The 20,795-nt window shown below is 38.1% G+C and overlaps 3 protein-coding genes and 1 pseudogene across 4 annotated transcripts; all 4 read right to left on the bottom strand.

The window, feature by feature from the left end:
• Positions 1–11,375: 11,375 nt before the first annotated feature.
• On the bottom strand, positions 11,376–11,862 carry LOC143746171 (histone H4). Its single transcript, XM_077237932.1, has one exon. The coding sequence runs from the start codon at positions 11,826–11,828 to the stop codon at positions 11,517–11,519; it is 312 nt and encodes a 103-aa protein (XP_077094047.1). The 5' UTR covers positions 11,829–11,862; the 3' UTR covers positions 11,376–11,516.
• A 1,204-nt stretch (positions 11,863–13,066) lies between these two features.
• Positions 13,067–13,500, bottom strand: LOC143746170 (histone H3-like). Its single transcript, XM_077237931.1, has one exon. It carries the CDS (start codon positions 13,475–13,477, stop codon positions 13,067–13,069), a length of 411 nt encoding a protein of 136 aa, XP_077094046.1. The 5' UTR covers positions 13,478–13,500.
• Positions 13,501–17,467: 3,967 nt separating this feature from the next.
• On the bottom strand, positions 17,468–18,008 carry LOC143746208 (histone H2A). The gene has a single exon (XM_077237969.1). The coding sequence runs from the start codon at positions 17,898–17,900 to the stop codon at positions 17,514–17,516; it is 387 nt and encodes a 128-aa protein (XP_077094084.1). The 5' UTR covers positions 17,901–18,008; the 3' UTR covers positions 17,468–17,513.
• Positions 18,009–18,138: 130 nt separating this feature from the next.
• Positions 18,139–19,307, bottom strand: LOC143746201 (histone H1 pseudogene; annotated as a pseudogene). Its single transcript, XR_013206461.1, has one exon. The product of XR_013206461.1 is annotated as a histone H1 pseudogene (transcript).
• Positions 19,308–20,795: the final 1,488 nt, after the last annotated feature.

Here is a 20,795-nt window from a genome sequence, read left to right as displayed (position 1 = left end):
TCATTTTCTGAGTTAGTAAATGGCAAATCCCCTTTTCCAACCCATAATAAATATATTGCCCACCACATTTTGGCTCAGATCCTACGGCTCGTGGTGTAGCAAGGAGTGTTCTTGCATCCTTTGGTAGCAGGTGTCCTTGCTTTCTTAATATTGTCAGTAATTCATTTAAGGATCTTTGTGTGGTTTTGTTCTTTGTAGACCATTGTCTTAAGTTCTCTTCTAAATCGGGAACATCCAATTCAGCATCATCATTTAGAACTTCTTTTTCTGAATCAGAAGACGCATTCTCTACATCAGTGTCAAAGTCTGATTCATCTGTTGAACTTTCAGTTGCTGAATAAATGCATTCAAAACTGCTTGCACTGTCAGCCTGGTTATGTAAGCCACAGGTTGATCTATCGTGAACTGATCTCTGACTTTCATGGTCATCATCACTGTCAGAATGCAGGAACTGATCCATCTCTGCCTTCCTTTTGCGCCATGCTTTTAAATAAGCCATCTGTAATACATAGTTTGATCCTGAATTCGATTCTGAAATGTCCTTCCTCACAATAAAATGTTTTGCTATGCCAACAGTTCTCAAAGCTCTAAATCTATGTATGAATAGAATGTCACTGAAAGAGTCATGCATTAGTCAAGGTTTACGTGACGTAGTTGGACTATAGCATAAATTTGATTGATTATACTTTATTTTCAAATTAAAACAAAAATCAGTCATCAGTACTTGTTGGTGTAATGATGAAGAGGGGTTTCAGCTAGGGCTGTGCAATTAATTGAATTTCAATATTGGCTCCCAACAATCACCAAAATAGTATGTTCTAGTATATGTTCTTTTTTTGCAAGAACACTCTTATTTTGGCTTGTGTTCTGGATGACACGCGCACATCCGCCCCTTCCGAAGCCATAACTCTCTCAGATTGAATGTTAAAACATTTTTTTCTGTATTTTTTATATTTCTATGCATCCCTGTCTGCTTGTTGTCTGTTAATGTGTATCTATGTGCTGCCTTCTTGGCAGAGGTGGAAAGTAACGAATTACATTTACTCGCGTTACGTAGTTGAGTAGTTTTTTTGTGTAATTCTACTTTTTCAAGTATTTTTTAAAATCTGTAATTTTACTTAAGTACGTTTTGTTTGAAGTATTGTACTTCGCTACATTTTAAATCACATCCGTTACTAAGTAAAAAACAATAAAAATATTATAATAATTTACAAAGTAAAAAAAAAAAAAAAAAAAAAAACGCTCTCCGGAAACTGCTACATTGATTGAAGGGCGGGAGAACGAACGTGCAAAAAAGGTGACGCTGACTCAGCTGGAAGAGAAACGCCATAGAATTATTATGAAGCGAACCATGGAGAATAGGCTAGGCTATGTGAATATACTTTAGATGTACAACCTCAATTTCTGCATCTGATTTTTTTTCTTTTTCATTCACTTTTGACAAGACATGTTGAAATCCTTCGCTTGGTGTCATAATAATATGATGCCCATATAGTCGTCAATGGGCAGTATTTATGAGCGTCCACGTGCGTCCCATTTACGACTGGTTGGAATTCATTAACACTCACATTTCACTATCAAATCTGACGTTTACGAAGTATTTGTGAATCAGGAGAAGAATTTTCGGGAATGTCTATTGCTAACGTGGACGTCGAGGTCACTTCAGTGATTTGGGAAAAGCACGTAAAAGTCCTTTTAACTTTTTTAAAAAATTTAAAAGGACTTTAAAAGCACGTAAAAAGCATGTTAAAATCACTTTAAAAGCATGTAAAATTTGTTTGTCTTTTAAAGGGATAGTCAAAATGAAAATTCTCAAGTTGACCCTCACCCTCAAAGTTGATGGTTCTTTCTTCTGCTAAAAACAAAACAAGATATTTTGAAGAATGTCAGTAACCAAACAGCTCCAGTTAACTGTTTGGGTACTGACATTCTTCAAAAAATATGTTGTGTTAAGCAGAAGAAAGAAATTCATACAGGTTTAAAACAACTTGAGGGTGAGTATATGATGACAGAATTTTCATTTTAAATTGAACTATACCTTTAAAAGCAAAAAGCCAATGCCTTCCGCCATTCCTTCTCTAATAAATAAATAAATAAAATATTGCGCACTGCACGCATGTGTCACATGTGTTGCTGGCTGGACAGGATTTACAGTGAGTTATTAAAATTGCAATAATCAAACACTGTTTTAAAGGGATACTCCACTTTTTTTGGGAATAGGCTAATTTTACAACTACACCAGAGTAAAACAGTTGATTTTTACCGCTTTCGAATCCATTCAGCCAATCTCTGGGTCTTTAGAAGAATGTCAGTAACCAGACAGTTTTTGGTCCCATTGACTTCCATAGTAGGAAAAAAGATATACTATGAAAGTCAATGGGACCAGTCAATGTAACATTCTTCTAAAGACCTGGAGATCGGCTGAATGGATTCAAAAACGGTTAGAGTCCACTGTTTAACTCTGGGGGAGTTGTAAAATGAGCCTATTTCCCAAAAAAAGTGGAACACGCGCGAGAACACGTACACGCGCGAGAGATCACTTACGGCACTTTCCGGAAAAGACCGAAGCGCCCGCGCCCTCAGATCACTTCGACGTGGCTGTGGTTACAAGAGGTAAAAACGATATAAATACTGTTCGTTTTCTCACACAAACCGCTCGTTTCGTCTCTTAGGCCATCAATGTGTACTTACATTTACGAGTCATTAAATCATGTTTAATTTGGACTTCTCTGTGCATGCTCTTGAGGTGGTTGACCATAGGCCTGCATTATATGACTGACAGACAAGAACGGTTTGACCTAAAAATATCAAAATTTAAAATACTGTGGACACAAAGACACCTACATCTTGGATGCCCTTGAGGTAAGCTAAAACATATCAAAAAATAATTTCAAAGTGAACTATCCCTTTAATGTATTTGAGATTCATAATAATGGTTTCAATACTGACCAAAAATATTGTGATTATGATTTTTTACATAATCGAGCAGCCCTAGTTTGTGCTCAAACTAGTTCCTAGTACAATTGATTTCGTTTGAGAAACAACGTACGATAAAGGTTTTCTGCTTCAACATAAACTTACCTCTTTTTCTGTCTTTATTGCTTCAACCTAAAAAAAGAGATAAAGAAGAATATTTCAAATTCTACATCTATTTTATAGACAGAAATATACAGATCAGGGGCCGTATTAAAAAAAAATTTATGACTAAAAATGTGCCAATTTAGGATAAACTCTTAAAATTAATGGGCATATCAGTCCAACATTTAAGACTTTTTCTAAGAGTATTTCAGAAAACATCTTAGAGGACACAGTTAATTCTCATACTGTATTTTCACAAAGTTTTGGAATATTTATTCTCTCCCCAAATTCGTCACTAATAAAACACAATAAAAAAATATTTAATGGGTAAGATTTTGTTTATAATATAAATGTTTTGCCATTTTATTAAAGTTTTCACATACAAGTCAAACAGAATTACAATTTTAACAGTAGTTCAAGCGTAATCTGTCTTTGTAAAAGTATACGTTTTATCAAACATATTTCAAAGTATTTGAATTGGAACAAACACTATAACATCAGTAGATAATTCAACATAACGTTACCTACTTTATTTTTGACAAAAGACTATATATTTAGTCTAGTTTACAGTAAAAAATGCATAAATCTATCCAAAACTATTTGTCTATTTTTGACAATTTTCGTTCACTAGGTTTGGATAGATTATACAATTTTTACCTTAAACTAGATTAAATGTATAGCATATTTATAAGTATATTTTATTTATAATCTACCCAAAACTAGTATACGAAAATTGTCTAAACATATTTCGTCTGTACATTAATATAGAGCATATACATTTTAATTTGCAGTTATACGTTGCTTACAAATACATATCACGACATTTAAATATTTAAACACTCATTTTGCGGTTTTTCAGACATTATTTCATATAGCGATTAGAACAATTTAGCACATAAGAATAACTTACTATTCACAGCTGGATCCAATTCTCCTCGAAGTGAAAATAAACCACTTCTGATGTCGATTTTTCCAAGATTAACATTATATTAACTTACTATTACGCAATGAGTATTCCTTATATCGTCACAAGACGACATAAATTACATGAATCTGATTAAATTTGATATGTTTTATCGAGCTGATGTGGACATTGACAGGTTTTCATGGATTGCCTCAGAACATTTTGAAAAGCACGCGCTCTTCACGTGTTCACATATAAGGCCTACAATTAGCAACAGTTAGCAGATGAGAGAACGACAGACATGCATCTCTCTCTTTTTATACAGATTACATAAACAGAAAATATTTATATTAGTTTTGAATTCGATCATTTAAAAGTAGCCACTTATATTATAAAGATATATTGCTTAGCCTTAGCCTATGCCTCTGTTTGCTGAGTTTTGTTATTAGACACGTGCTCCAGAAAAAAAGTTAACGGAGGGTCAGAATTAACGTTGTTTAAGCACAAAGTTTTGTTTCGATAAATTTGTAATTTTCTTAAATTCTTAGCTAAGTCTGTATGCAACGCCGGCGCGTTTGTCGACCCCGCGCAAAATGCCTCCGTTTTAAGAAGTATTTAGGTATTAAGAGGCATATGTGACTTAATTCACTTCATCTGATGTCAACTGAATAACATATCAAATTAATGTTTTTGTACGTACCTGTTTTGGGGATTTCGTTCAATAAAAGCAGAGTCTCTGGATATCAACGTCTGCAGCCTCGCTTGATACCTTGACGTGATGTTGCGGTGTGACGTATATCGTGGGCGATTCTTCTTCTTTGTTTTTTTTTTCTTTAACGGTGGTCGCAAAATGGTCGCAAACTGTTTTAGTGCGCCATGATGCCACCGTGCCACCCCCAGTTTATGACTGATCATGCTGATGCTATTGTTATTATTATGAAGAAAATTATAATTTCTAACATTATAAATGTCTTTACTGTAACGTTTGATCAGTTTAACTCATTCTTGATGAATAAAAGTATTGATTTATTTTATTTCTTTCCCCCAAAAATAAAATTATTGTTATAGGCCTACTGTTATTCTGACCCCAAACCTTTGAAGGGTAGTGTTTAATGTTACAAAAGCTTTCAATTTCAGATAAATGCTGTTCTTTTGAACTTTCTATTCATCATAGCATCATGAAAAAAAAAAACTGTTTTCAACATTGATCATAAATGTTTTTTGATCATCAGATCATCATATTATAGTGATTTCTAAAGTATCATGTGACACTGAAGTGATGTTGAAAATTCAGCTTCACAGGAATAAATTACAGCTGTTTTAAATTGTAATAATATTTCACAATACGACTGTTTTTGTTTGTATTTTTAATCAAATAAATGCAGCCTTGGTGAGCAGAAGATATTTCTTTTAAAAACATTAAAAATCTTAACGATCTAAACTTTTGACCGGTAGTGTATGTATTTTATCCAGCAGCTCTCAGAAACTCAAATAAATAACGGTTTATTTAACATTTCTTTTAATAAGTCTCATTTACATTTACATTCATTTAGCTGATCCAAGCAACTTACAAATGAGAACAATAGAAGCAGATAAACAATATGCAAATGCTATGCAAGTGCTAGCGCTTAATGCAAGGCAAGTCTCTCCCATGTCCTAAATTTTTCTCTTGACTACTGCTATCATATTTATTGCACAACACTCTGCTGATCAGGTGCAGAGTTTGCAGTGTGTCCTAACCAAAATCTTGATGGTTTCCTCTTTCTGCATACCCTTACCCCAACTCCCTTCCTCTTCCTGCCACATTCTCATAACTTCTTTCTTATTATCGATTATAGCTTCCTACTTGCTGTAACTTTCTGTATAACTTTGCTGTATTTTGTGCTAGGGTTAACAACCCTAACCCTAATTTTCCTATCACATCATATGCTCTGTTGATCAGGTACCTGCAACTATTACATAAACCAGTATTCATGTTTCCTCTATTATATTGTTCCTGCCACATTCTCATAACTTCTTTCATTATTATAGATTTAGCTTCTGATTTTCCTACTTTGCGGTATATTTAAATATTTTGAAGTAGGATTAGGGTTACCCTAACCCTAACCCTATCTCACACATATTTGCTATATTTGTTCATAAAGGATTCTGTGTCCTCCAATGACATCAGGACATATAACTGCAGTATATGTGCTAAATCAACATTGAATTAGGAGTTTTTACAAAAACAAAAATACACTATATGATCCCACTCAAACATTTTCAATATAAATCTGTAATATTTTAGGCCCTTTGTGGGCTCAACCATATGTGCAAGATCCAGATAATCATGAATCGTGCTCTGCACCACTTGATAGTGGGTTGTAATTCTACATATATCGTGCAACAATATATTGCAATACAAAAATGCAACAATACGTATCGTGGACAGTTCACCCAAAATAAAATGACTGTGTGAGAAAAAATTTCAGGTTTTCAGAGTTTTTTAGTGTCAGTACTACATTAAAATTATGTTGATATTAATGTATAATATAATGCAATGGGGGAATATTTGTGGGTCCTAATAATGCCAAACATCTATGTTACCAATGTTAAACATATTCGTCTAAAATAATTCAGTATTTTCAGCTTCAGAATTATGTTTATTCTGGTGTCACCATTGTCCTTGAGTTACAAGCACCAAGTCCAAGCATGATGGCAAAGTTTTGAATTTAATATTTTGTAATGAAAACACTTAAAATACATATTTTATGGTTTTCAGGGTGGGCTTGTGTATTTATTGTCATGCGTTTCTCCACTTAGGGAAGAGGAAAAGGGATTGTGACTTCCTTGATGCGCTGAGGGACATGGAAGATTCTAACCGGACCGCCCTGCAGCTTGGACAAGAACAGCGTGACAAATATGTGCAGCCGTTACTTGAGAGCCAGGCTGAGGAAAGAGAGATGAGGAGGCAGGAGTTGGCGTTCCTGCAGTCGGAAGCTGAAGAAAGCAGACGGCAGCAGAGGGACTTTCAGGCCGGGTTTCTGTCTGTTCTTGGACAGTTTGCCCAGTCATTCAAAAAGTAGCCACTTGAACTCTGAGATTGCATTTTAAATTGAACATTTGCATTTTTTATTTTCTTTGCACAATTCTAATTTTTATATATTGTTTGCATTCCTGCAGAGGGCCAGGTTTCTGTCTGTTCTTGGACAGTTTGTCCAGTTGTTCAAAAATACATTTGTATTTGTTTTTCTTTACACAATATATTACTGTTCTCGTAATTTATTTATTTTCACATGATTGTATTTTAAAATATATATATTTAGTAAGCAGTACTTGCCTTGTGTTAAATAAAGTTTGTAAAATGTCACTTTGAGATCAAGTGCCTTTTCATCTCAATGGTAATTTGAGCTCTTACATAAGGTTTTGAAGTGCTGGTTAGTTGTAAAACATTTCCGGTGAAAGTGCACAGGTTAAAATAAGCAAAGTGTAGGTAATTTAAGTCACTCATGAAATTACATTTAATATTTGACAGCCAAATATACAGGTGAAACTCAAATTTAGAAGTATTGTGCAAAGTTGTTTCAGTAATTCAACTTAAAGGTGAAACTCGTATATGGACTCATTACATGCAAGGTGTATTACATTTTCAAGCCTGTTATAATTATGACTATATGGCTTACAGCTTATGAAAACTTCACATTTATTCTAATTTTGAATTTGATTTTCATAGCTGAAATATCTCACATTGCATTTAAGTTGAATTACTGAAATAAAGTTTTGCATGTTATTCTAATTTTCAAGTTTCACCTGTAAACAGAAGGTTATAACAGAATAAATTAAAATCAAAGCATGATTTAGAAGTAATCATTTTTATTTACAAAAAAAAAGTGTTACACAGCAAAAACAATGTACAACAGGTGTAAACAGCCTAAAAAAGTGCATTACAGCACCTGAAGGTTATTTTTCCCTTACCAAAAAAAAAAAAAAAACACTTTATGGTGTGTATCCAGTGATAGTGCCGTTTCCTACACTGTAGTCAAAAACTTCATTAGGCCTGTACGTGCATCAAGACCCTCGGCCTCTACAGTGGATGACAGTGCCCCGTCAGGCTGGTTGAATGTACCCGTAGTCCATTCTCTGAACTCATCACCATTCATTTCACAGAGGTTATGCAGAACACAACATGCGATCACCAGGGATTCGACCTTGTGTGTATTGCAGTCATTTCGTTTTAGCAAACACCTCCATCTGCCCTTTAGTCTGCCAAAAGCATTCTCAACCACCACCCTGGCTCTGCTTGTTTTATGGTTGTACACAAGTAGTTGGGGTGTCAGTCGTCCGTTGTCGGTGAAAGGTTTCATCAGCCAGCTCTTCAAAGGATAGGCTGCATCACCAAGGACATAGTACCCCACATCATGTCCACAAATGTTCTTGGTTACATCAGGTAGTAACAAACCCCGATCCACTAGGTCCCACAATCCTGACAAACGTAGCACTCTGGCATCATGCAGGCTCCCTGGCGCTCCTAAAAAAACATTCCAAAAGAGGCCTCTTCCGTCCACAACAGCTTGTAGGATGATCGAATGCCAGCCCTTTCGGTTGAAGTACTCTGTGTGGTACTCCTCTGGTCCAAGAATGGGGATGTGTGATCCATCAATTGCACCTACACACTGTGGCAAACCCCATCTGCACTCAAAATACGTCGCCATTTCTTTCAACTTTTCACTGTTTGGTAACTGGATAACTTCTTGTATGAGTACCTTCTCAACAGATGAGCAGAAATCGTGAACACAGTGACACACAGTAGCAACTCCGACTCCAAATAAATGAGAGATGCTTCTATACTCAGAGTTGGTCGCAAGTTTCCACAGTGCAATGGCGATTCTTTTTTGAATGGGTACACAATGTCGGTAGTTTGTGTCATGTCTCTCCAGTTGGGGTTGCAATCGACGACAGAGGTACAGAAAAGTATCCTTAGACATCCGGAAATTCTTTATCCACTGTGCTTCGGTGAAAGTTGGAACCACGCTGTCCCACCATTCTGTTGTTCTAGTGTGCATCCAAACCGATCGCGAAACACGACGCATTCGATAGTACTCCCATATCTAAAACACACAAAAGTTGCAAAAAATAAATTGATGTAATCGATAATAACATTATTCACAACTCTTGTTAATTTTGGTGGATTAATTTCTTACCAATCTTGTTCTTTCTGCCCGATGGCGCGGGTTCGTCCCATCCATCTCACGGTCATTGTCCACTATAGCTGATGACAAACGTTGTCTACTTTTATATCTAGCATTACGAGCTTTCTGAATACGCTTTAGTATTAATGCTCGTCTCTTTTCTGACGTTTTGTTAATTACCTCGTTAGTAAACCAATAGATCGCAGTTCAACGTCACCAGACTAATTTACATAATCTTCCCGGTACTTTAGACCGCGGTGTAAACGCAGTAGGCAACCGGTCTGGGGCAAAAAAAAGTTCCTATGAAAAAAGTTCCTGGGACAAATAGTTCCTGGTAATTGCGGTGGAAATGCGGCTTTATACTACTTATCAAGTTTTCAAAGCAATCCCCTTTGGGTGGTCTTCACACAAGTTGCTTCCTTCTGATGATTGCTATTACTCCTCTGCAGCGCAAGATGCCTTTGGTTGAAACAGCATATAGTGATAATTGTTACTGTCATCAGCCAGTGGCCCATGCATATCGACTGTCTCTAAAAATCAGCGGTAAAACGTGAGGAAATGCTACTTTTTTTTTTATTGCTGGCAAAGTTAAAGTCTAGTGAAATACATTGACACTTTATTATTGTCCTTTCAAAAGTAACTGAATGCCCTACTACATATATTAGCCTACAGTAATAGTAATTCTATTTAAAACATATTATTGTACATGTCTAATAATGTAATTCTAAAATATATATTTGTTTATATACACACTATAAATGCATATATTTGAAAATAATTAATTTTCCGCTTAAAAAAAAGTTCCGTCCATATAGCCTATAGATCTACGCGCCCCCTGAACCCCAATGACACATATTTAATTAGACGAATTAAGCATACAATTATCGAAATATCAAAAATGTTATAACGAGCACTTATTTAACAAAAGGCAAGTAAAATGACCAGGGTTACATTTTAGACACACACATACCTCTGAAGGGATAGAAAAGTCCTCGGGACTTGGTACCGCATTACTCGCAAGACGTAACTTGCATTGGTCGTCAACAAGGCCGAAGTCCACCATTCTCCAGTTCTCGAAGCTCTCTCGGGTAAAATGCTTGCGGCACACGTACAGATTAGATGTGTCCGTGGTTGATGGCCAACCAACCGCCTGGAGCCAGAGTCTAGCCCTGGTAGATTTGTGTTATGATTTGTAATGATTTGTGTTCGGCGCATGTTCTATTCGCAAGGAATCTTAGTCTTTTGAGTAGAGGAACTTCTCGGCACATACAAAAACCCGCGTGCAGTATACCGGAAGTAAACATGGCGAGACGCAGCACAGCATACTTTTGGAGCGAGGTCAGTACCAGCACCACAGCGCAAACAAAGGCGATCGCTATCTGCGCCGAACTATTCATTATCCGCGTGCGGCTGCTGCTGTTGTCGTCTTTGGATACAGGAAGAAGAATCGGAAATGACGCATATTGCAACTTAAGGTTGTCCGTGCGTCGAGACGCTAACCGCGCGTCGCCGTTTACATCGGGATATTGCAATTCCATGTATACAGGAGTAACTCTCTCTGCTCACGCATGTAAACGGGTTATTCCTAATGTCAAGTCAAGTCATCCTCATTTATATAGCGCTTTTAACAATGTAGATTGTTTCAAAGCAGCTTTACAGAGATAAACATATAATTTAAGGTAACAGATTGTTCCAGAAACCCGAATAGTGACCTTAACCCGACCTTAACCCGAATATTGGCTGCATGTAAACGTAGTCAGTGCCTTCTCATAGTATATAAAAACTCAGTCTCATTAATAATTATGAGAGACCGATGAGTCATCAACGCACTACACTGTGCTCTGCCACGTCACAGCCTGCGATGAAGATTTTAAACCCGGAAGACGAAAATAGTGGAAAAAAACTAAAATTTAACCATTTTCACCCTACTATTAAATCTAAAAGATGCTAACATTGTCTTCAATGGTGTTCAACACACATACCTCTGTTAAAATCTCAGAAAATTTGGTTTAGGGTTTCATGACCCTTTAAAAACAGCTTCTCAGAACTTCATTGATTCATGAAACCGTTGAACTGTTTAAAGTTAAACTACAGGAATAGCTAACAAAAGGCCATTTGAACAATAAACATTTTTTTCTGCATTTTCACTTCTGCTTAAATATAATTTCTGATCTGATTGGGTAGAAAAGATAAGTGCTGGTAGTCTCTATACATTACTTTAAACCCTCATTAAATCTAGGGACTTTATAATATAGCTTTTATAATCAATTATGTTTAACACTGCTAAAACATGGACTCTTTAAGTGGGAGTTTGTGTGGCTCTTAAAAGAGCCGTTGGATTCGTCAGTTTCTTCTGTTTCAGGCGTTTATCCCCCGAAGCCGTACAAGGTGCGTCCCTGTCGCTTCAGCGCGTACACGACATCCATGGCGGTGACGGTCTTTCTCTTGGCGTGCTCGGTGTAGGTGACAGCATCGCGGATCACGTTCTCCAGAAACACCTTCAACACACCGCGGGTCTCCTCGTAGATCAGCCCGGAGATACGCTTGACGCCGCCGCGGCGAGCCAGACGCCGAATGGCGGGTTTGGTGATTCCCTGGATATTATCGCGCAGAACTTTACGGTGACGCTTCGCGCCTCCTTTACCGAGCCCTTTCCCGCCTTTGCCTCTTCCAGACATGTTCTCAAGATCGTTGAGAGGATGCACTGATGGTGATGAATGGTTGATGAGTGCTGAAGGGATGCAATTTACACTTGCTTACAGGACCTGACAGAAACCAGCACCGCGTCATATATATATATACGCGCCCCTCCCCCAAAATGTAGAGCGCGAAAGATTTAACCGACACTCCGATCTGCAGGAGCCTTTCCCTTGTTTTATATAACATGTTTAATTAATCATTTTTTCAGATCATATAATTTATTTCCTTTGTACATGTGTCCCTGATTTTAATGTTTACTAAATCCTACATTATGGGGACAAAATATTCCCACAAAGATGGGAATATTTTTTTTTCTCTTTTTTTAGCTTTTTTTTTATTTTTTTATTTTTTATTATTATTCAATGCCACAAGAACAGAGGTATCACATATTCACAATATTACATTAACTGCCAAAAAAAAGAAGAAAAAAATAAAAAATAATAATAAAAAATAATATTATTATTTTTTTACATAAAATCCAGTGTTTTCAAAGCATTGCATGTTTTCATTGCTTTTTTGTTTTTAGTTTGTTCCAAAAGATGTACATATAATTTAAAGTCATTTATAAAATGTGGAAAATTTGGTTTACCTTGAGCCCACTTTTTATGTATATGGTATTTTCCTAATACAAAGATGGGAATATCTGAAATCCTTGTCCAGTTCAGATTCACTCACACGTTCACGCATATATTGGTTTTGTTAAAATGATAATATGCGCTTCCATAAAGAAAACCTTTATATCATGAAATTCTTTGGGCTTAATGAAAATAGCATTGGCATCATTTAGTTGTGTTAATCACTGTCTGATCCAAACGCCATAAACTCGATCAAATGAAACAGAAGTCACTAATTGTAGGTTTTAGAAAACAGTATTTTGCATATGCCTCTTCCCCCCGCATTATTGCCCAGATCTATCTTTTACTGAAATCAGATCCCACACTGTATTGGACCCTGTCGCTTTATATTCAGCGTTAAAGTGGAAATTGTCTCGTTTATAGTAAGTGATGTGGCTCTTAAAAGAGCCGTTGGGGTTTGACGCGCGTGCACAGCATAACCTATTAGCCCCGAACCCTTTCTCTTAAATCATACCACAAACTGCATTGGACCCTGTCGCTTTATATTCAGCGTAAGAGTGGAAATTGTCTCGTTTGTAGTATGTGATGTGGCTCTTAAAAGAGCCGTTGGGGTATGCCGCGCGTGCACAGCAGCGGCGGGTTTATGCGCGCTCTCCGCGGATGCGGCGCGCCAGCTGGATGTCCTTGGGCATGATGGTGACTCTCTTGGCGTGGATGGCGCACAGGTTGGTGTCCTCAAACAGACCCACCAGATAAGCCTCGCTGGACTCCTGCAGGGCCATGACCGCGGAACTCTGGAAGCGCAGGTCCGTCTTGAAGTCCTGGGCGATTTCCCTCACCAGCCGCTGGAAAGGCAGTTTGCGGATCAGCAGCTCGGTGGACTTCTGATAGCGGCGGATCTCCCGCAGAGCCACGGTCCCGGGCCGGTACCGATGGGGCTTCTTGACGCCGCCGGTGGCGGGCGCGCTCTTCCGCGCTGCTTTAGTCGCGAGCTGCTTCCTCGGGGCTTTACCACCGGTGGATTTACGAGCGGTCTGCTTAGTTCTTGCCATCGCTGCAGTTTCTCTTCTCTCGGTCCTGCTCGAGCTGGAAATGCCGCTTTCTGTTACACGCCTGTTTTTATAGTATTGGACCGTCGCGAGCTTACAGTGTCACGATGCTAGAGAGGCTTTTGATTGGCTAGTGTGTTACGTATGCTTATGACTGCAAGCCAATGACTGCGCGTTTCTTATTTTCAAACAAGCGGAGTGTTTCCCGCGCAAGATGCTTTGTTCTGTTGACCATTTTGCTCATCAATCAAACCTATAGGCTTTATTCTCAAACCTCACATTGCTTTATTTATTTGTTCTGAAATATTCGCCGTAATTCCCAGCGATTGTGCAGATCTCGGATCAGAACAAAATCACATTACAGTCTTTATTTTCTCTCATTTGCTTCCAGTTAATCACCCACAAAAATATGAATCACCTTCACTGGTTAGTAAAGAAGTATTTTTCAAGAATTTAACATTATATATCATCAAATGTTTTAGAGGAAATAACAAAAATATTTTTCTAAATCATCTTGCAAAGTAAGACATCTCTCCTCAGCCTTTCCAGATATTTTAGATTAATTATGTTAAATCCCCCTTATAAATATATCTAAATGCTTGTGACTCTTGCTGACACTGTTTCTCTTGCGTTCCATTTACTTTCTTCATAATTTATAACTAAAAAAAGTTTTTTTATTGTCAGAATTCTGAATGTCACACCAAATGATGTAGTGTCACACTGATGAACCGCAGCGCCACAATTTGTCAATGCAAAAAAGTGTATTTTATATGCATTCAACATTCAATGACTTCATTCAGTTAACATTAATAAGAATAAAAATCATCAAACATACTAACATCGTTTTAAAACTTTAAACGTTATTTAAGAAATATGAATAAATCAAACATCTCACGTCAAGAACCTTCAAGATGAACATTTTAAAATTAGAAGAGAGTGTGTTTTGTAACAACAATTATAATTGTTTTACAGTAAAAAATATTATCAGTCTACATTTAGTCAAACGTCGGAGACATTTATCAAATGATATCAAAGCATGTATAATGTTGTGTAATTGTTATATATTTGTGAATTTCAGGAGTTTGAGCACGTAGAGAGAGGGGGGGGGGTGTACATTAACAGTACTGAAGTGATCGTGTTTGGACTGACAGTGTGAACAAGTGTGTTTGACCTTCTGAAATATATGAGGCTATGAATATAGTTATTTTTGCAAAATTGACGTTGTGGAAGAAATGTAATATGTTCTATATGTTTGCATAACCTTTAAAGCAAAGAAATAGAGAACATGACTGGACAATGATAAATGCGTAAACCCATAGAAACCAATACAGATATTACAGAAGACGACACGGGTCACACATTCTATTGTATTTATTTATTTATAGAGCACTTTACAGACACAGTAACTCCAAAGTGCTGTACATCCCAAACACATAAAGCAATAACACCAGAAACAGTACGATTAGGACTTAAAGGAAAATAGATGGTAAGAAATACCATATTTAATTTTTATTTTTTTTTTAATTCCAAGGGAAGCATATATAATGAAGACAAGACAGGGCCAAATGGACCCTGTGACCCACTGGTGATTTTTAAGAATTAATAAGTAAAATTTGTAAAATAAAAAAAAAAAGTGTTTCATCTTTATGTAAATAATGTCACACCATAAGACATTGACCACTAGTGAGCATATCAGATGCTTTTTTAAAAATGTAAAAGTCAGAACTCGCCTCGACCTTCCGAACCGCTCCAGAGATGACACTGCAACTTCCTGGTTGAGTGAGGACCTCTTCATCATAATGGTGTCCGAAATATTGCCCGTTCATAATATAGATTGCAATGTCACACCATATGACGGCCATTTTACATACAAACTGTATTTGGCCAGAACTTGCTTGAGACATCAACACTTTCTATGTCTATTAAAAATGCCTAATTCTGTTACTTATATCAAACACTTTGCTGAGATATATTGTCATGTTAGTGAGTCAAGTCATCCTCATTTATATCGCGCTTTTAGCAATGTAGATTGTTTCAAAGCAGCTTTACAGAGATAAACATATAATTTAAGGTAACAGAGATTGGTTTGGTTTTATAATGGCTCTTGAAAAAAATTTTTCCAGCTAAAGTTAGTTTTGATTGATTCACTTCCGTCTAAATGATCATTTGTTATTAAATTAGGGGCCGCAAAGACGACACCGTTCTCTCTAAACAGACTTTAAACGTGAACCTGTGATAGACGCTGATGGCGTTCACATGCGCATTAAGAATTGATTCTATAGTTATGTGCGTTTGAATATATGTGCGCAGGTTTGTAATTCCTTACACACCATGCCTAAACAAACTACTTGTCTATAAATTTAGATGCAGAATTTTTATTTTATCTTATCACTTCGGGTAGGTACGCGAACCGAAATATTCCACAAGGCTTTATCTGTAGAGTGGTATAGGGATCCTCTATAGGGAGAGGCTAGTTGGCACTTCAGCACTGCATTGTCATCGGGTCCAGGCGAAAGTCCTTCGTCAGATCTGGAAACGGCCTGGATCCGGCAGGCTGCGGGAAAACCTCGGGATAAACAAAGACACTAAAATTAGCGTAGATGCCATTCTTCTTATGATGTAACGAGTACATCAGGATTTGAGGGAAGTGTTCCCAGTTCCGGCTGACCTAATCTAAGCAGCCTAACATTGAATTATAGAAGTCTATTGAGTGTTATGTGAATGCTAGGTCAAAGAGATGTGTTTTTAGTCTAGCTTTGAACTGACAGACTGTGTCTGCTTCCCGGACAATGTTAGGAAGATTGTTCCAGAGTTTTGGTGCTAAATAGGAAAAGGATCTACCGCCAGCAGTCGATTTATATATTCCAGGTATTATCAACTGGCCGGAGTTTTGAGATCGCAATAGACGTGAAGGACTATAATGCGTTAAGAGCTCGCTCAAGTACTGGGGAGCTAAACCATTTAGTGCTTTGTAAGTAATCAGCAATATTTTAACATTTATACGATGTTTAATAGGGAGCCAATGCAGTGTTGACAGAACCGGGCTAATATGGTCGTACTTCCTGGTTCTGGTAAGAACTCTAGCGGCTGCGTTTTGAACTAGCTGTAGTTTGTTTATTAAGCGTGCAGGGCAACCACCCAGTAGAGCATTACAATAATCTAGCCTTGATGTCATGAACGCATGAACTAGTTGTTCCGCATTTGTCAGTGAGGTCACACACAGTCACAACATGTGACAATTTTGATGTTTAGATACAAATTTGAAGTAGAGGTCTTTATACACCAACTACAGCTATGGTATTCTGTGATAATATATTGTCAGAGAAACAACAAACATATTTTTAACAAATAACCATTTTTATTAGTATATGCCATCATGGACAGTTAGAATTGCATGTCATCCATCCACATTATGATTGCACATTTTATATAACACAGGTATAACACCAGCAGCTGATGAGGAGTCACACTGTGAGGAAGAGGATATAGTGAGTGAATCCTGCACAGAGAGAGAGAGAGAGAGAGAGAGTGAGAGAGAGTGAGTGAGAGAGCTTAATATGATGGTTTGGTAATAATTGTGTTCCTCTATGGTACAATGTTGGCTGAGAGAAACAGCTGGATAAGAAATACAATTTATTAAATATTACATTTAAAAACTGAATGAGCTTAAGTGTCTGGGCAAAGAAATTGATGTTTTCAATATTTAATTATTTTTTCTAAGTGAAAATGTCAAATGTTTCAATTCATCCATTGTGGTACAATGTTGCAACAAATGTAATTAAATTGAAAATGTTTAAATTTAGGTCGTGTCCAATTTTCTGCAGGTCAAACATGTTTTCTCGTTGATATATTGTGTAGCCTACTACAGAGAATTAAAATTAGGAGAGATAGGTTCCTAGGTTAACATTTAAACAAATAATATTGATCCACAACCAAGCGGATAAACCATGTGTATGGCTCTTACTGAAAAGCGCTCTCTATCAGATCAGATGAGTGGCTCTTAAAAGAGCCGTTGTTCGTCAGTGAGGGACCGGAGCGGTTATTTGCCCTTGGCGGGCTTCTCGGTCTTCTTGGGCAGCAGCACGGCCTGGATGTTGGGCAACACGCCGCCCTGAGCGATAGTCACTCCGCCCAAAAGCTTGTTCAGCTCCTCGTCATTGCGCACCGCCAGCTGCAGGTGCCGGGGGATGATGCGGGTCTTCTTGTTGTCCCGAGCGGCGTTTCCAGCCAACTCCAGGATCTCCGCGGTCAGATACTCGAGCACAGCCGCCAGATACACAGGAGCTCCGGCACCGACGCGCTCGGCGTAGTTGCCTTTGCGGAGGAGCCTGTGGACACGGCCGACGGGGAACTGCAGTCCTGCCCTGGAGGAGCGAGTCTTGGCCTTTGCTCGAGCTTTGCCACCGGTTTTGCCTCTTCCGCTCATTTTAACGATTAGTTTATCAAACTTTCACAGTGGAAGTGAACAGAATGAAGATCAGCGCCTCCACATACTGTCTTTAAACTAGAGCGCCAGTCGCCCATTGGCTTAGAGTATGTTCATATTTAAACCAATCACTGAACTTCCCTCCGAAACCCATCCCCCTTTTCTGGCGGGAATATTTATGCACAAGTATGTGACAGACAGAATAGATAAAACCATTGAAATATGTGGGAGAAAATTCAAATAGATACAAAAATAGACTTTATTAAACGGTTACACCTTTCACACACTGTATATTCTGTGCACATTGACCCGATACTGTACAGCATTATGTTCCTATTGTAATACTGGAGGTTGTACCACTGCTTATTGTTTGTATTGTCACAACTGTCCAATATAGTGTTATGTGTAGATATTCTGTATTGTCATACAATTTAATTTCTTATGTGAACTGATCACTGACGAACCCTCATAAGCTTTTTGGTCATTTCTATGCATAAAAAATGGTTTAAAATTTTTCAAATCTCTGACTAATCTTAGATGCAAAAAGCGTGTCCTATTGTTCGTTCAGATTGCATGAGTCCAAGTAGCTGAAAGACACATCTTGGCTATTTGCTTTCAAAACCAACACATTTATAGAATACACGAGTTTTGCTCTTTACTCAGAGTTAGTGGGTGGCTCTTAAAAGAGCCGTTGATAGGGATGTTGAAAGTAGATGTTTATCTCTTCTTGGGAGGTCCCCGTTTAGGCTTGGCGACTTGAGGCTTTGCCGCCTTCGGTTTCGCCGCTTTGGCCTTTTTCGGGCTCTTGGCTGCTTTCTTAGCGGCCGCGGGCTTCTTCGCCTTCTTGGGGCTCTTCGTCGCCTTCTTAGCGGGCTTGGCGGCGGGTTTCTTGGCCTTCTTGGGCGATTTCTTAGCGGCTGCGGGCTTCTTTGCTGCGGCGCTCTTGGGCTTCTTGGCAGCGGCGGGTTTCTTGGCCGCGGGCTTCTTCGCTTTAGGAGCCGCTTTCTTGGCCGCGGGCTTCTTCTTGCTCTCGGCTTGCTGCTTGTTGAGCTTGAAGGAGCCTGAAGCGCCGGTTCCTTTGACCTGCACCAGGGTACCTTTAGTCACCAGGCTCTTGATGGCGATCTTGACGCGGGAGTTGTTCTTCTCCACGTCGTAGCCGCTGGCAGCGAGCGCTTTCTTCAGCGCGGCGAGGGACACGCCACTCCTCTCCTTGGACGCGGACACCGCTTTGACGATCAGCTCGCCGACGCCTGGACCTGCTTTCTTGGCTTTCGCAGCGGACTTCTTCTTGGGCGCTTTGACCGGGGCGGCAGCAGCCGGGGCGGGTGCGGTTTCTGCCATAATCTCACTCTCTCTAATCGGATGATTTGCTGAGTTTCACACACGGTTTGCTTTCAGCAGTGAATGAATAGCGCTCGCGCGGCGCTGCGCCTTTAAACAACACATGAGAACCTCGTAGACTCAACCCGCCCGCTCTGTGTCTGTGCGCGTCCACGAGCCGCGGACTCTTGTGTTTTCTTCTCTTACATTTGGGCCAAAACTGGAGCGATTAAATATTTTTTCTCAGTCAAAACAAAGTGAACAGCAAGCAGAGGTTCTGGGCTTTCATTAGAGACTAAAACACGCGAAGAGGAAATGTTTCTTTCGACTCTATCATATAAAATTCAAGGCGAGCATCAGCCGCGGGGAAAAGCCGCGTGTAAATTTGATGGAAAGTTTTACTGTAAAAGTGTGTAAAAGTCTGAAGGCGTCCTCTGTGTTTTCAACAAACAGTCTGAAAGAGACTTTAATGAAATCAGCATCAGTGAGGGTCGTGAGGAGGCTTTGATACAGATGTTGTTTTGGGCCGCTTGAAGCACAAGAACATCATCTCGAGTCTGTCTGTGACTCTCATCTCTGGCCTTATAATCATCATCATCATAATCATAAATATATACGTCTGATCATATAGTGTTAATGTTTTTACTTGTTTTGCTGATGTACATCACATCATGTAAATAAAAAAGTACATCGTCATTTGTTTCTCAGTTTTCGGCTTGTGAATGATGACTGTGTTAAAGCTCTGAATGAGTTTCTCTATTAAAGCAAGTGACTGAAAAACAACTTCCATTTTTCTCTATTTCTTATTTCCCTCCTTGGTCTAGCTTCTACTTTTCTGGACAATGTTTGAAACTTTGTATTTATAGCATTTTTGTGTTTGCTTTGTATTTCCTTCGTAAGTCTCTTTGGATACAATAATCTGCTCAATCATGGAATGTAAATAATAAAGCACTTGTTACTCATTCTAACTAATTCATAAAATAGTCATCATATTTACAGTATATGTTTGATATATTTGCACAGACGTTGGTGTTTTAGTCATACTATAAATACTAGTTTTCTGACACATATATTTATCTTTGTCATGAAAGCCCCATTTCTTGTCACAGAACAACAGAAAATATGTAAATCATAATCTTCCTGATCTTTCACTATTAGTGAGGATATTTTGTGTCTCGCACGTGAAACCAAACATTTCTCTTTAACTCTGAACCAAAACTGAGAAACTTCTCCATCTAAAATAACAAACTTTAGACATTGATGAGCTTAAATTGAAATAATTTTGCTATTGAAAAATTATATTTATTTTTTATTGTGTGTTAAAAAGGTGCTGTAAACAGACCCTACATGTTATATTAGCCTATATAAAAGTGTTGTTGGTCCATATAAGTTTGCTGGTCCACAGATATAAAGCATAAAGAGTTTAAAATGACTAAATTATAGATGAAAATGAAATAATAATGAAAAACAAAGGCACAATCTATAAAGCAAACAGAGGAAGAAAGTCCTGTAATAAAACACACATTAATAGTCACATATTCCTGTCATTTATTGTTCTTGTAGAGCCTGAAT

This window comes from Siphateles boraxobius, unplaced genomic scaffold (genome assembly GCF_051911475.1).
Source record: "Siphateles boraxobius isolate OS27281-9 unplaced genomic scaffold, OSU_SipBor_1 214, whole genome shotgun sequence".
Taxonomy (NCBI): Eukaryota; Metazoa; Chordata; class Actinopteri; order Cypriniformes; family Leuciscidae; genus Siphateles; species Siphateles boraxobius.
This window is presented reverse-complemented; position numbering and strand designations above follow the sequence as displayed.